The sequence below is a fragment of the Pelobates fuscus genome, chromosome 5 (genome assembly GCF_036172605.1).
Source record: "Pelobates fuscus isolate aPelFus1 chromosome 5, aPelFus1.pri, whole genome shotgun sequence".
Lineage (NCBI taxonomy): Eukaryota > Metazoa > Chordata > Amphibia > Anura > Pelobatidae > Pelobates > Pelobates fuscus.
The window spans coordinates 203,106,094-203,118,659 of record NC_086321.1 but is presented as its reverse complement, the minus strand read 5'-3'; the positions used below and the strand labels follow the sequence as shown (position 1 = coordinate 203,118,659).

Here is a 12,566-nt window from a genome sequence, read left to right as displayed (position 1 = left end):
CGCACGCATGGTTGCAGATTCTTGGATGCACTGGTACTAATTATTCTCCCCAGCTGTTAACATCTGCCCTCTTGCTGTGAATACTGGCATATGGTAGGACCACCTAACTACTGCTGCTGTAAGCAATTCTTGTCCTTGCCAAACTCATTCCGATCTTTTCGCTTGCCCATTTTCCCTGCATCCAACACATGAAACTCAAGAACGAACTGTTCACTTGCTGTCTAATATATCCAACTTGTCAGTTGCCATTGTAACAATATAATCAATGTTACTCACTTCACCGGTCAGTGGTTTTAATGTTGTGGCATTGCAATACATGGTGAAATAAAATGGAACATTCCATTCTTTCTTAGCTGTACTAGTGCTGTTCAACTCAATAGAGGGAGAACTTGCATCTTTTCATTGCTGAGGAGGGGCAGGTTAACAGGTAAATTAAAGCACTTCAAAGTGACCTTGTAGCTTGGAGTCATTATGTGCAGCATTTTAAAGAAATCATGTTTATACAGAGAAATGTTACTCCACCTTCGGCAGCATCAGTAGCAGCCTGGACAAGGTTTCTGGGTTTAAAATAAAGAGGTCAGTCAGCACACACAGCATGGTGGCGACCAACATTCAATGGTGCCATGGCACCCCTCTACGTGCTGCCCCAAGTCCTTCTGCAGTCCGATCTTCTCTGACAACCCTCCTTGTAATACAATGCCATGACCCCAAATTTTATAGTGCCACTTTAATGAGAGCAACGATTCAAGGAGAGCTTTAATTGTACAACTGGATACTTAACTCTGGTCATTCATACTGCTGTTTCCCAAACACACAGTGCCCAGAGACTTACTTTTCATACACAAGGTCATCGTCGATGGAGAAATAATGGGTGCTTGATGTGTTCTTTGGCCTACAGCAGAGAATGGCAAAATAAAGACGATCTGAAAAGTAGAATTTTGAAATGGAATTAGTAGGATTAAGAGTTATCACCATGTGCTTTTTCTCAAAAAAAATTCTCAAATGCAAAATAACACCTATATAGATTGTATAAAGAGAAATAAGGATCACATGCTTTTAAAGCGGCACCATCACTGAAATTCCAAGCCAGTCAAAAGCTATACTTTGACAAAGAGGGGAATACTTTGTCTCAGTATTTCCCCTATGCTTGACACTGCTCGGAGCTAAAGCCATCAGTGTAAATTTTGACGGCTGCAGGGAAATTAGATCTATGTATAGAGAATTCCATGGTCTTGCAGGACCCCACTGCTGTACTCGAACACATGCGCAAGAGTACAGCAGTGACATCGGCTCCTGGCAGCTGAAGCTCTAGGAGCAGAAGAGAACTACCCCGAAAAGGATAGCAGCACCCAAGAAGAACCAGTTCAAGTAAGTAAAACTTCACTTTTGTCTGCCCCCTTTATCTCTCCCAGCCACCGGACACCATTGGCGACATCAACATTTTATGCAAATTAAACAAAGTCCCCAGACAGTGACCAGTCCCTATAAATTAATCTATAGGTTTGGTTTGTCATGCAAAACCATAAAAAAAAAAAGTGTCCAAATATCCATAAACTACAGAATGCACACTATAAGCACTGCGAGTAAAAAAAACAAAAAAAAAAACAATTTATTATGTACATAAACAGTACCACATAGAAACAATACAAAAATGAGTAAACAAAATGACAGTAGCAAGGGCAAATACAATAGTAAATAGTACAATACCAACAGAACTCCACATAGCCCTAGGACAGAAACACGAGCCACCAAACCCCCAACGTTTCGGCAACCAACCGCTGCCCTTATCAAGGGCACTTGATAAAGGCAGCGGTTGGTTGCCGAAATGTTGGGGGTTTGGTGGTTCGTGTTTCTGTCCTAGGGCTATGTGGAGTTCTGTAGTTTATGGATATTTTATGGATACTTTCAACACTGGAGGGAGTGTTTATATGGTTTGCACCGAGATTTTTGAGGTGTTTTGTCTCTCCATGTGCTCCCTATTTGTAAACCATAAAAGTGTACCACAAATACAAAGATAAGCAAACATTCATTGCACAGAATATCAGTCATCAGCTGAGAGTAGTCACCTGGTGTTCTCAGCCAATAAATGGTGATAAGCGCTTCTCTGCAGAAGCGCATCACCGGACCACTAGGAAGCAGGGTGGGAACCCAGGTATAAGGGCAAACCATCTAACAGTTCAGGTGAGCACCATAACTACTTCATTGGAATAAAGTTAGTAGTGTCAGGAGGTCCCTGACGCCAGCTTACCTTCAGGGATTAAATAGTTAATGAACGGTTTAAAACACAAGACGGTCAATAGTGACACTAATAGGCCAAGAGTGTCAGCTTACATGCCCAGCATATCAGTGGATCCCCATTCACAAAGCCGCTTGAGAAAATACATACGTTTCTCTAGTCATTTTGTGTATGGGAAGCTACTGATAGGCGCCCCTGTCTGAGATTTCCTGATTCAAGCCTCTGACAGAGCTCCCCAGCACTGGATTCAACACTTTAATCCCTGAAGGTGAGTCGACACCAGGAACAGGTGATTTCTACATTTAATTCTGTTCTACACATCTCACAAATACAAAGTTAAATTGTAAATATTGGGATAAATAAACCTAATATAAAAAGAAACCTGGGATATGATCGTTCCCCTTTGAAAAGAGCTAGATTTATTCTGAAATATTACTCAGTGGGCTGCATTATTCTTACATTATAAAAAACATTTTTCAAAAATCATACATACCGAATTAAAGGGTTATGATGCCAGGAGTACCCTGGTAATGAAACCGACCATTTAGAAACATTCATTGCAACAGTTGACCACTCTCAGCTAATGACTGACATTCTATGCAAAGAAGGTTGCACAGAATTGACATTATGCAGCCCACAACTCTAGTTCCAGGTTGGCTGATAACACCTCCGACAGCTTAGGGGTTAAACACAACACGTGCAACATTTCAAAGTGAAACACTGTGCATACAGACACAAGGCGCTTTGACCATTTCAAATCACTGAAGTGGTAATGGTGCTTGAAGTAAACCCTTTAAGAACCTACTGGTCACACTGTTCTATTTTATTTTTCTTTAAACCACACTGAGAAGTTCATTGTACATGCATTAAAAGTAATCAAGTTTTTATTAAACAACATTTCCTGTTTTTTCCCATGTTTGTAACGCATTGTGCAATCAGTGCAGCAGTAGGCGTCACCAAGTTGAAACAGAACATTCTCATGACTTCTCCAGAGTGGCAATTCAGTTTTCAGTCATATAATGGATACTTTTAGACACACATTTACATCAACAGGTAAACGAGATCTTTCACATATTGTCATTTCCTGTAATCAGTGCTATACAAAGTCATTCTGCAATATATGTGCATGTAGAGCAGCTTTGTAGTGAAGACAAGCATGTGAGAATTAACATTTACCCAGCTGCAGGTATCCTGGACAAGTTAATATACACAGTTTAATATCTGAATGTGTCACTATAACCCCTTAAGGACCAAACTTCTGGAATAAAAGGGAATCATGACATGTCACACATGTCATGTGTCCTTAAGGGGTTAAATACCATCACAACTTCGCATAACTGCAATGGTTATGGTGCACAGGGCACAGAGAGCTTAGTCTCAGTTCTGAGAGGGGCTTAAAGCTGCAGATTTGTGGGAAATGTATGTATGTATGTATGTGCCAACACCCATCATTGTGGTGGTAGACAATGAACGGAAGACTGCAGTGGTGGATGTGGCAATAACATTAAAGAAGAAAACGTGAGAAGAGGGACAAATACTAGAGTGCTGAATTAGGTGCTAAAAAATAAGTTGAAAGTAAAGGCAGTAGTAGTCTCAGTTGTGACAGGAGAACTTAGGCCTAAAACTCCCAAGTTGGGAAAATGGTTTTAGCAGATTCCAAGTAGGATATCTGATCTCTGTCCAGAAGATGCAGTTCTAGGATACTGTTAGGAACCATTAGACTTACAAACGAAAGAATGGGAGGGAGAAATAATAAAAACATAAACCACAAACACACAAAACACCACCAGAATAACGGGTAGTTACAGCATATGATCATACATTGCATAAGCCTGCCACAATGTCAATGTACCCAATTTTAACAGGTCCCATTATAAAAACCTACTGTCTGCTATTATGAGATTAAAGGGACACTATAGTCACCTGAACAACTTCAGCTTAATGAGGTTGTTTAGGTGAGTGCTACAGCTACCCGGAGCCTTTTTCTTGTAAGCACTGTATTTTCTGAGAAAATGCAGTGTTTACATTGGAAGCTTGGAACACCTCTTGTTGCAGTCAATCAGACGGCCACCAGAGGGACTTCCGAGTTCAGAGGCCCTAAAAAGGCCTCTCGTCCGATGCATTCTGGGTGAATGCATCAGACGGGCTATCAGCACACAAAGCACTGTGAACGCGCTTTGTGTGCTGACAGCCTGTCAGCACTGCTGTGGGCGTGGCTTCAGCTGACAGCTGAAGCCCGAACCCACAGGGATGCTGTCTGGCCACAATAGTGGTTGAAGGGGGGGGGGGGGGGGACGGACCTACTCTCCTCCCCCCCCCCCCCGGCCCCCACCCCTGAGCGGTGAGTGGGGGCCCTAAAAATAAGGGTGGCACATACTGCCCCCCCGGCCCCCACCCCTGTGCGGCGGGTGGGGGCACTAAAATTATCAATAAGGGGGGACCTATTGTCCCCCCCGGCCCCCACCCCTGTGCGGTGGGTGGGGGCCTTAAAATAAAAAATAAGGGGGGGACATACTGCCCCCCCCGGCCCCCACCCCTGTGCGGCGGGTGGGGGCCCTAAAATTCACAATAAGGGGGGGGGGGGCCTACTGCCCCCCCCCCCGGCCCCCACCCCTGAGCGGTGGGTGGGGGCCCTAAAATTCACAATAGGGGGGGGACCTACTGTCCCCCCCCGGCCCCCACCCCTGTGCGGCGGGTGGGGGCCCTAAAATTCACAATAAGGGGGGGGACCTACTGCCCCCCCCCGGCCCCCACCCCTGAGCGGTGGGTGGGGGCCCTAAAATTCACAATAGGGGGGGGACCTACTGTCCCCCCCCGGCCCCCACCCCTGTGCGGCGGGTGGGGGCCCTAAAATTCACAATAAGGGGGGGGACCTACTGCCCCCCCCCGGCCCCCACCCCTGAGCGGTGGGTGGGGGCCCTAAAATTCACAATAGGGGGGGGACCTACTGTCCCCCCCCGGCCCCCACCCCTGTGCGGCGGGTGGGGGCCCTAAAATTCACAATAAGGGGGGGGACCTACTGCCCCCCCCCGGCCCCCACCCCTGAGCGGTGGGTGGGGGCCCTAAAATTATCAATAGGGGGGGACCTATTGTCCCCCCCCCGGCCCCCACCCCTGAGCGGTGGGTGGGGGCCCTAAATACAAAGGGTGGGGACCCTAGTTAACCCTCTCCCCCACCCCCCCCCAAAAAAAAAATATCTCCCTACCTACCCCCCTCACCCTAAAAATAATGAGGGGGGACCCTTTAACTAAAAACCTGTAAAGAAAAAAAAAATGAGATAAAATCAACTTACCATTCGATGTTTTCTTTCTTCTAAAATCTTCTTTCTTCAGCCCCAAAAAAGGCCAAATAAAAATCCATAATAACCGACGCAATAAAAAAAAAAAAAAAAAAAAAAAAAAAAAAAAACCCGAGCGCAAAAAAAATAATCCATCTTCACCCATGGAGGGCTCCGCGCAGACTGAGCTCCGCAGGGCGGGGGAAGGCTTATAAAGCCTTGCCCCGCCCTGCAATTAGGCTAAGAACACTCTGATTGGTGGGTTTAAGCCAATCAGAGTGCTCTTTGTCATTTTACAAGCGTGGGAAAGTTCTTTGGAATTTTCCCACGCTTGTAAAATGACACAGAGCAATGTGATTGGATGGCTTGAAATCCATCCAATCACAGTGCTCTTTGTCATTTTACAAGCGTGGGAAAGTTCTTTGGAATTTTCCCACGCTTGTAAAATTACACAGAGCACTGTGATTGGATGGATTTCAAGCCATCCAATCACATTGCTCTGTGTCATTTTACAAGCGTGGGAAAATTCCAAAGAACTTTCCCACGCTTGTAAAATGACAAAGAGCACTGTGATTGGATGGCTTGAAATCCATCCAATCACAGTGCTCTTTGTCATTTTACAAGCGTGGGAAAATTCCAAAGAACTTTCCCACGCTTGTAAAATGACAAAGAGCACTCTGATTGGCTTAAACCCACCAATCAGAGTGTTCTTAGCCTAATTGCAGGGCGGGGCAAGGCTTTATAAGCCTTCCCCCGCCCTGCGGAGCTCAGTCTGCGCGGAGCCCTCCATGGGTGAAGATGGATTATTTTTTTTTGCGCTCGTTTTTTTTTTTTTTTTTTTTTTAATTGCGTCGGTTATTATGGATTTTTATTTGGCCTTTTTTGGGGCTGAAGAAAGAAGATTTTAGAAGAAAGAAAACATCGAATGGTAAGTTGATTTTATCTCATTTTTTTTTACAGGTTTTTAGTTAATGGTCCCCCCTCATTATTTTTAGGGTGAGGGGGGTAGGTAGGGAGATATTTTTTTTTTGGGGGGGGGGGGGGTTAACTAGGGTCCCCCCCCCTTTGTATTTAGGGCCCCCACCCACCGCTCAGGGGTGGGGACAATAGGTCCCCCCCCTTATTGATAATTTTAGGGCCCCCACCCGCCGCTCAGGGGTGGGGGCGGGGGGGGGGGGACAGTAGGTCCCCCCCCTTATTGATCATTTTAGGGCCCCCACCCGCCGCTCAGGGGTGGGGGCCGGGGGGGGGGGACAGTAGGTCCCCCCCCTTATTGATCATTTTAGGGCCCCCACCCGCCGCACAGGGGTGGGGGCCGGGGGGGGACAGTAGGTCCCCCCCCTTACTGATCATTTTAGGGCCCCCACCCGCCGCTCAGGGGTGGGGGCCGGGGGGGGGCAGTAGGTCCCCCCCCTCATTGATAATTTTAGGGCCCCCACCCGCCGCACAGGGGTGGGGGCCGGGGGGGGACAGTAGGTCCCCCCCCTTATTGATAATTTTAGGGCCCCCACCCGCCGCACAGGGCGGGTGGGGGCCCTAAATTATTATTGATAATTTTAGAAAGCGAGCTGAGCTGTCAGTCAGACAGCTCAGCTCGCGAACGCGCATTCCGCGCACATGCGCGGTAAAGCGCTCAGGTTCTTCATAGGGCGGCATTCAATGCCGCTCTATGAAGAACGCGATTGGTCCAGCGCGAAGCCGTCCCATTGGGCCCCGCGATTTCGTCATTTTGACGAAAAAGGGGGCGCGGCCTAGCGGGGAGCTCGGCGCTGGAACGGAGGTAAGTTTTTAATATAAAAACACCGATTTTTTTTTTTTTAATGAATGAAAGTTCATATAAAAGCAAGAAGGAAGGCTGGGGGACCTGTCTTTCTTGCTTTTATATGGTGACTATAGAGTCCCTTTAAGCCACTTACATTGGAAATGCTTCCTCCTGGGGCAAGGTTATGGGGAGCAGATTTTCCATTGAAATCAGCATTTTTATAAACGGGCAAAGAAGCACATGAAGTTACAGTTCCCTTTAACCCTTTATTTGCAGGAAGGAAGGCAAAGGAGTGCCTGGAGACTCAGCAACACTAGTGTTTGACGTACTTCTGATACTGCAGTGTTTCTTTCAAAATATTCCAGGATGCGATTGGGGGTAAAAAGCGATTGCAATTTAAGGTAATCAGGGAGAATTATCAAGGACAAATATGAGCTATTCAGGGGAAAAGCAAAAAGTGATAAAGGTTGACATATTATTTGGGACGATTATTCTGTATTTGGTAGTCTGCCTCTGAATAGTACCAGTTTTGCCTCAATAAAAACACACCTGGCAAGAATACCGAAAATGTGCACCTTTGTGAATTAACAAGGTATGGAATGTTAGTAGAAGCCATAGATCAGGACTATTAGTCAACACAAGTCACTAATTATTCGTTATTTGTTGTGCAAGTGTCAACACATGTTCGAAATGGAACATCACGTGGAAGCACTCTATTTATTCTAAGAATTGCATAACTAACTACAAAGATCACTGCAAAACCTAACAATGGTTACTGTACTACAGCAAAGAGAACATTTAACCACAAAACAACCTCTACAAATAGTTTACGTCAACACACCTACAAACACTCCCACATTCCTGTATAAACAGAACAAATGGAGAAGTTATTAAAACTGAAAAAATACTAAAGCTGATGTTTAAAGCAGCTTCTGAAAAACAAGCACCTCGCTATATAACAAAACATAAAAAAAAAAAAAGACAAAATAACAGGTATAAACACAGGCTGATTAAACATTTAGGAGTTTATTCACTAAACGAATTGTTTACACATAGTTCAGCATCCTGCTGACTGAACACTGCTTAATTTTACACTTGTCGAAGCAAAGATCTGTGGCTCGTCTCTTTAGCACTCGGTCCAAGTCATGCAGATACTGGAAGAAAAAACTTGAATAAAAACGGACAGCTGGTCCAGAAAGGTTTCCTGTTGGACAACTGGATGTTCTTTTTAATGGTGAGCTCCTTGGATCATAATATTTTTTTCTAGCTGAAGTAGTTGAGATGCTTACTGTAACAGAGCTCCCTGTACCCCGGCTTGGTACCTCCGCCAGGGACCGCTTCCTAGCTGGAACAAGGGACAAACCGCAGCACTTCTGCCCACAGTCGCCATGGCTTGACTGGGGCCCTGGAACCATATGGGGAATTGGCTCTAGTCCTTACAAGGACTTTCCCCGTTGAATCCCCTGCAAGCTGGAACAGCAGACACAGAAGTAAATCTTCTTTCCCTCCAATAACAGGACGACACACAGTTTTGGAGTATAAGCTGGAATAGCTTTTAATGGAGGCACACTGGCCTTTTATGCAAGTTTCCCAACAAGGACAACACCCAGGTGGACCTTGTTGGGTACAGGGACTCAAAGTGAACAAACCAATAAAAACAAACAGTCATACAGTGAGACACTCCCAATACACAAACAATATAATCCCTCCTCTGTGCTTGGGAGATAATTAAATCAGGAGCTGTACTAATCTAACCCAATTATCTCCAAGCACAGACAAAACATACAATTATATTAAAACCCCCCAAAAATACCTTAAAAATACACAAAACCCCATAAGTCACATCCCCTAATAGTCCCCATCTGGGTGAACAACATATCCAAAAATCACCCAGATTGGTTCAGGAATTTCCTGGAAGTCATAGTTTTGACCGATCTTGCACATGGTCCTATGCCCAAAACTGTTCCAGGGAAATCAGTCCTAACAGTCGGTCAAGTTCGGTAGTCTTTTACAAGTTTCCCTGCAGGGCCCATAGTCTGTGGGCAGGAGGCTGGCAAGCAGGCTTCTCCAGGAGCTCGTGGCAAACTCTGGTAAAAAGGGGATTTTCCACACTTATAATAACCCTTTAACAAACCAATATTTACACCTTATAATTAAATATACATAGAAGTTTCCTTTTGGGTTGAGCATCCTGCCCATCCACTATAGGTGCCCCATTGGAGGTGACCACAGGAATGCATAAATTGAGGAGTGTGTAGAAGAAGTTTAAAAACAGTAAATATTGCAGTTGGCATGTAGATCTCGTGTTAAAAGTAGTGTAAGACCCACAGATATTAAACCGGTTAAGTGTATTGGGGAGTTCTATTGGATGTTCAAAAACTATTCAAGTACCTCTAGGCAACAGGTAATCATGTTCGTAGGACTTTAGGATGGGTTTATGGCTTATAGAGGATTATAGTTCTGCGCAGATGACTAAAAGTAAAGTGGAAACTCTGTGTACCAACCTTTGCATGGATTATTGGTGGCTATGGTGCCTGAACCACCCCTTTAAAAGTACTATTAAAAAGAAAATACAACCAAAGCACACAGACCTTAAAAATTGCAACAAGTCAAACAATTGTCAATATAGCCATATTCTAACAATCAGATAATGTGAGACAAAGCATAAACTTGTGTAAGGGGCTGGAGATTGTCTCAAGTTTGCAAATTCCAACAAAGAGTGTGGCCAAGTTATAGGTGCTCAATAAAAAGTCTGAGCTATACCAATGCACGGAGAATAAGCAGGTTGCTTCCACAATATAAAACAATAAAAAGGGGCTTGGCACTCACTAGCTTAAAAAAAAATAAAAAAATAAAAAATCAGAGAACACACAATCACTTCTCAAAAATGTACATAGTGGTAACCAGGGTATCCATAAATCTATCACATTACGTGCTATCTAGAGCATGTCTTCCAATAGTCCTGCTTTCAGCGGGAAAGTCTAGATTTTGTGGTCAAGTTTTACTTTCCTAGTCATTAGATTCACCAATGCGGCCTAGCAGGCCTATGTAGGGAGAGCTTCAGACAGCTTGCCAGTCCCTCCCATTTTCTGGGCATCACAAGTGACGCGTCTCGCATCACTGGAAATCTCCCCTCATAGTCCCACCCACACAATCTCGGTTTGGTGATCATGATTTTTGAGAGATATGCAAGAGCACTCAATCCTAGGCTCTTGATAGCCTGAAACATACTAGGTGAAAGTTTCAATCTTAAAGTGGTCTGGGTGCCATGCCCTTGAGTTTTTAACCCTGCATTTGAAAACATTGCCTGTTAGTAGGAACAGCTTTGTTTACACTGCATGGTTAGTATGCCTCTAGTGGTTGTCTTCCTAACAGTCACTATAGGTGATTCCACCTCAATAGCAGAGTTAGACTCTGCTATTCAATCAGATAGGCTCATACAGACCATTTGATTGGCGTAGTATGGCATGTTGCCAAGCATGTGCACTAGCCTCTTAATGTTTCCCTAGGGAGAAATATTGAAATGGCTAAGATAGTCAACACTCTTATTTATAATCACCTAACCTAAATAGTTATATTAAAACAACAGCGTTCAGAATGCATGTTTGTATTGCCAACACTATAGTGTTCCTTTGAGGAAAATGTACAGAGGTCTTTACAATGTTGCACGGTCAAAAAAGAAAACTCTTTTTTACGGCACAGCATTACACGACACCAATCATTAATGCAATATAAAGCTAAATTTTGAAAATATAGGATTTACCAAAAGCTTTAGATTTGACAGATTTCCAGACAAGACACATTGAAAAAAGGTTGCCACTTACACTAATGGGACCTAAACTGCAAGTGGGATACTCTTACAAATTCTGGTTGAACAAAACTTTTCAGGACATGGGGGTGTGAACCACATTGTTAAATAAAGTGTCAGCTCAATGGTTAAAATGGTTGTATGAAAACAATCAAGGTAGTTCGAATTAGGCACTAAACCTAAAACAGGAGAGAAGTGACAAGGGCGGCTAATTATATCAAAATAGCTTGACTGTAATAAATGTGACCACATTATTCATTTTCCAGAATACCCAGTTTAGTGAATAGCCCTGACAGTGCTAACATTAGGATAGAGAAGACAGGGATGATCACTCAAGGGGCTCCTTTCTAAGTTCTCAAATCACAATTCCTCTAATTCTACTTTTGGTTTTTGTTTGTTTATTGGTGCAAAGAAGACTGTTTTACAAAAAGAACACGCATCAAAACAAGCGATGTATAAAATTGGTAACAAGGCAACATATGAGTAATAGAGAAAACATGTAAAAGCCATTTTTATAAATAGAGAGACCTCAAGACACAAGGGAGAATCTTTGACAGTTGTGAACTTCTTTGCATTTATTCAGTACTATACAGTTAGCTAATTAGAAGCAGTTTGTCATTTATGGGCAATCTTATCACAGCTCATCATTTAGGTCCAAAGTCCATCGTTCATGATCTGAGCAACAGTCTAAACTTCAGCAACCACATGGATGCAAAAAGACGCCAGGGCCACATAAAAAATAAGGTTACAGGGATAAAGTGCTAAATGCGACGATACATTATATTAGTTTCCATGGTGATTGCGCTCTATTTAGCATTTTGACCCAGAACAACACTTGTTAATGTCAAGTTAGCACGAGTTCTATAGAGGTGGGAGGGGTTGGGAAAAGGTTAAAAAAGGTTATAAAGCGACTTACCCTTAGCAATCTGTATAGTAATAGACTTATCACTTTCTTCAGTCATGTCTGGAATGGAGAGGTTTGGTATGTAGATACGAAGTGCTTCTGATCCTTCAGTTGCAGGGACAGTATGTGGATTGAGTGTGAGCCAGGCAGAGAGGTGATAAATCCTTTCCAACACCCATCAACCTCTACTACACATCCAAAGCAACCTTTGTGGTGGGTTACTTCTCGTTAGAAGGAGGGGAGGCGGGGGGACAATTGGGAAAAATCGCTTCCGCCGAAATTTTTTTTAAAAAAAAGGCACAATTAACTATGCATCAAATAGTGCAGATGTAAAAAAAAAGCAAAAAATAAAATAAAAAGGATTAGAAAGTATAAAATCTAAAATGATCTTGAAAGATTTAACTCCCAAGAAAGCAGCGAGTCAGATGGAAGAGGGAGACCAAGTTCTAGAACGCACTTGGCTATTCTCTCCCCTCACAGAGTCCAATCCGGAGACCCAGCTGAGATGGTAGTCAGTGCAGCATGTAACAGGCCCAGAGACGGTCACGCCTCCCTTATTGGGTCCCTTCCAGCAAGGTC

The 12,566-nt window shown here is 43.9% G+C and overlaps 1 protein-coding gene across 8 annotated transcripts in view; it reads right to left on the bottom strand.

Annotated features, from left to right (window-relative positions):
• Window positions 1-12,566, bottom strand: part of CDC14B (cell division cycle 14B) — an 88,575-nt gene that overhangs the window by 29,661 nt on the left and 46,348 nt on the right. For 7 of the 8 annotated variants that reach the window (XM_063454957.1, XM_063454952.1, XM_063454953.1 and 4 more), the window contains exon 2: window positions 833-923. In XM_063454957.1, the coding sequence (XP_063311027.1) occupies window positions 833-923 (91 nt within the window). Of the gene's footprint in view, window positions 1-832; window positions 924-11,999; window positions 12,212-12,566 lie in introns of those variants that run through there. The other variant, XM_063454958.1, reaches the window with a different exon arrangement.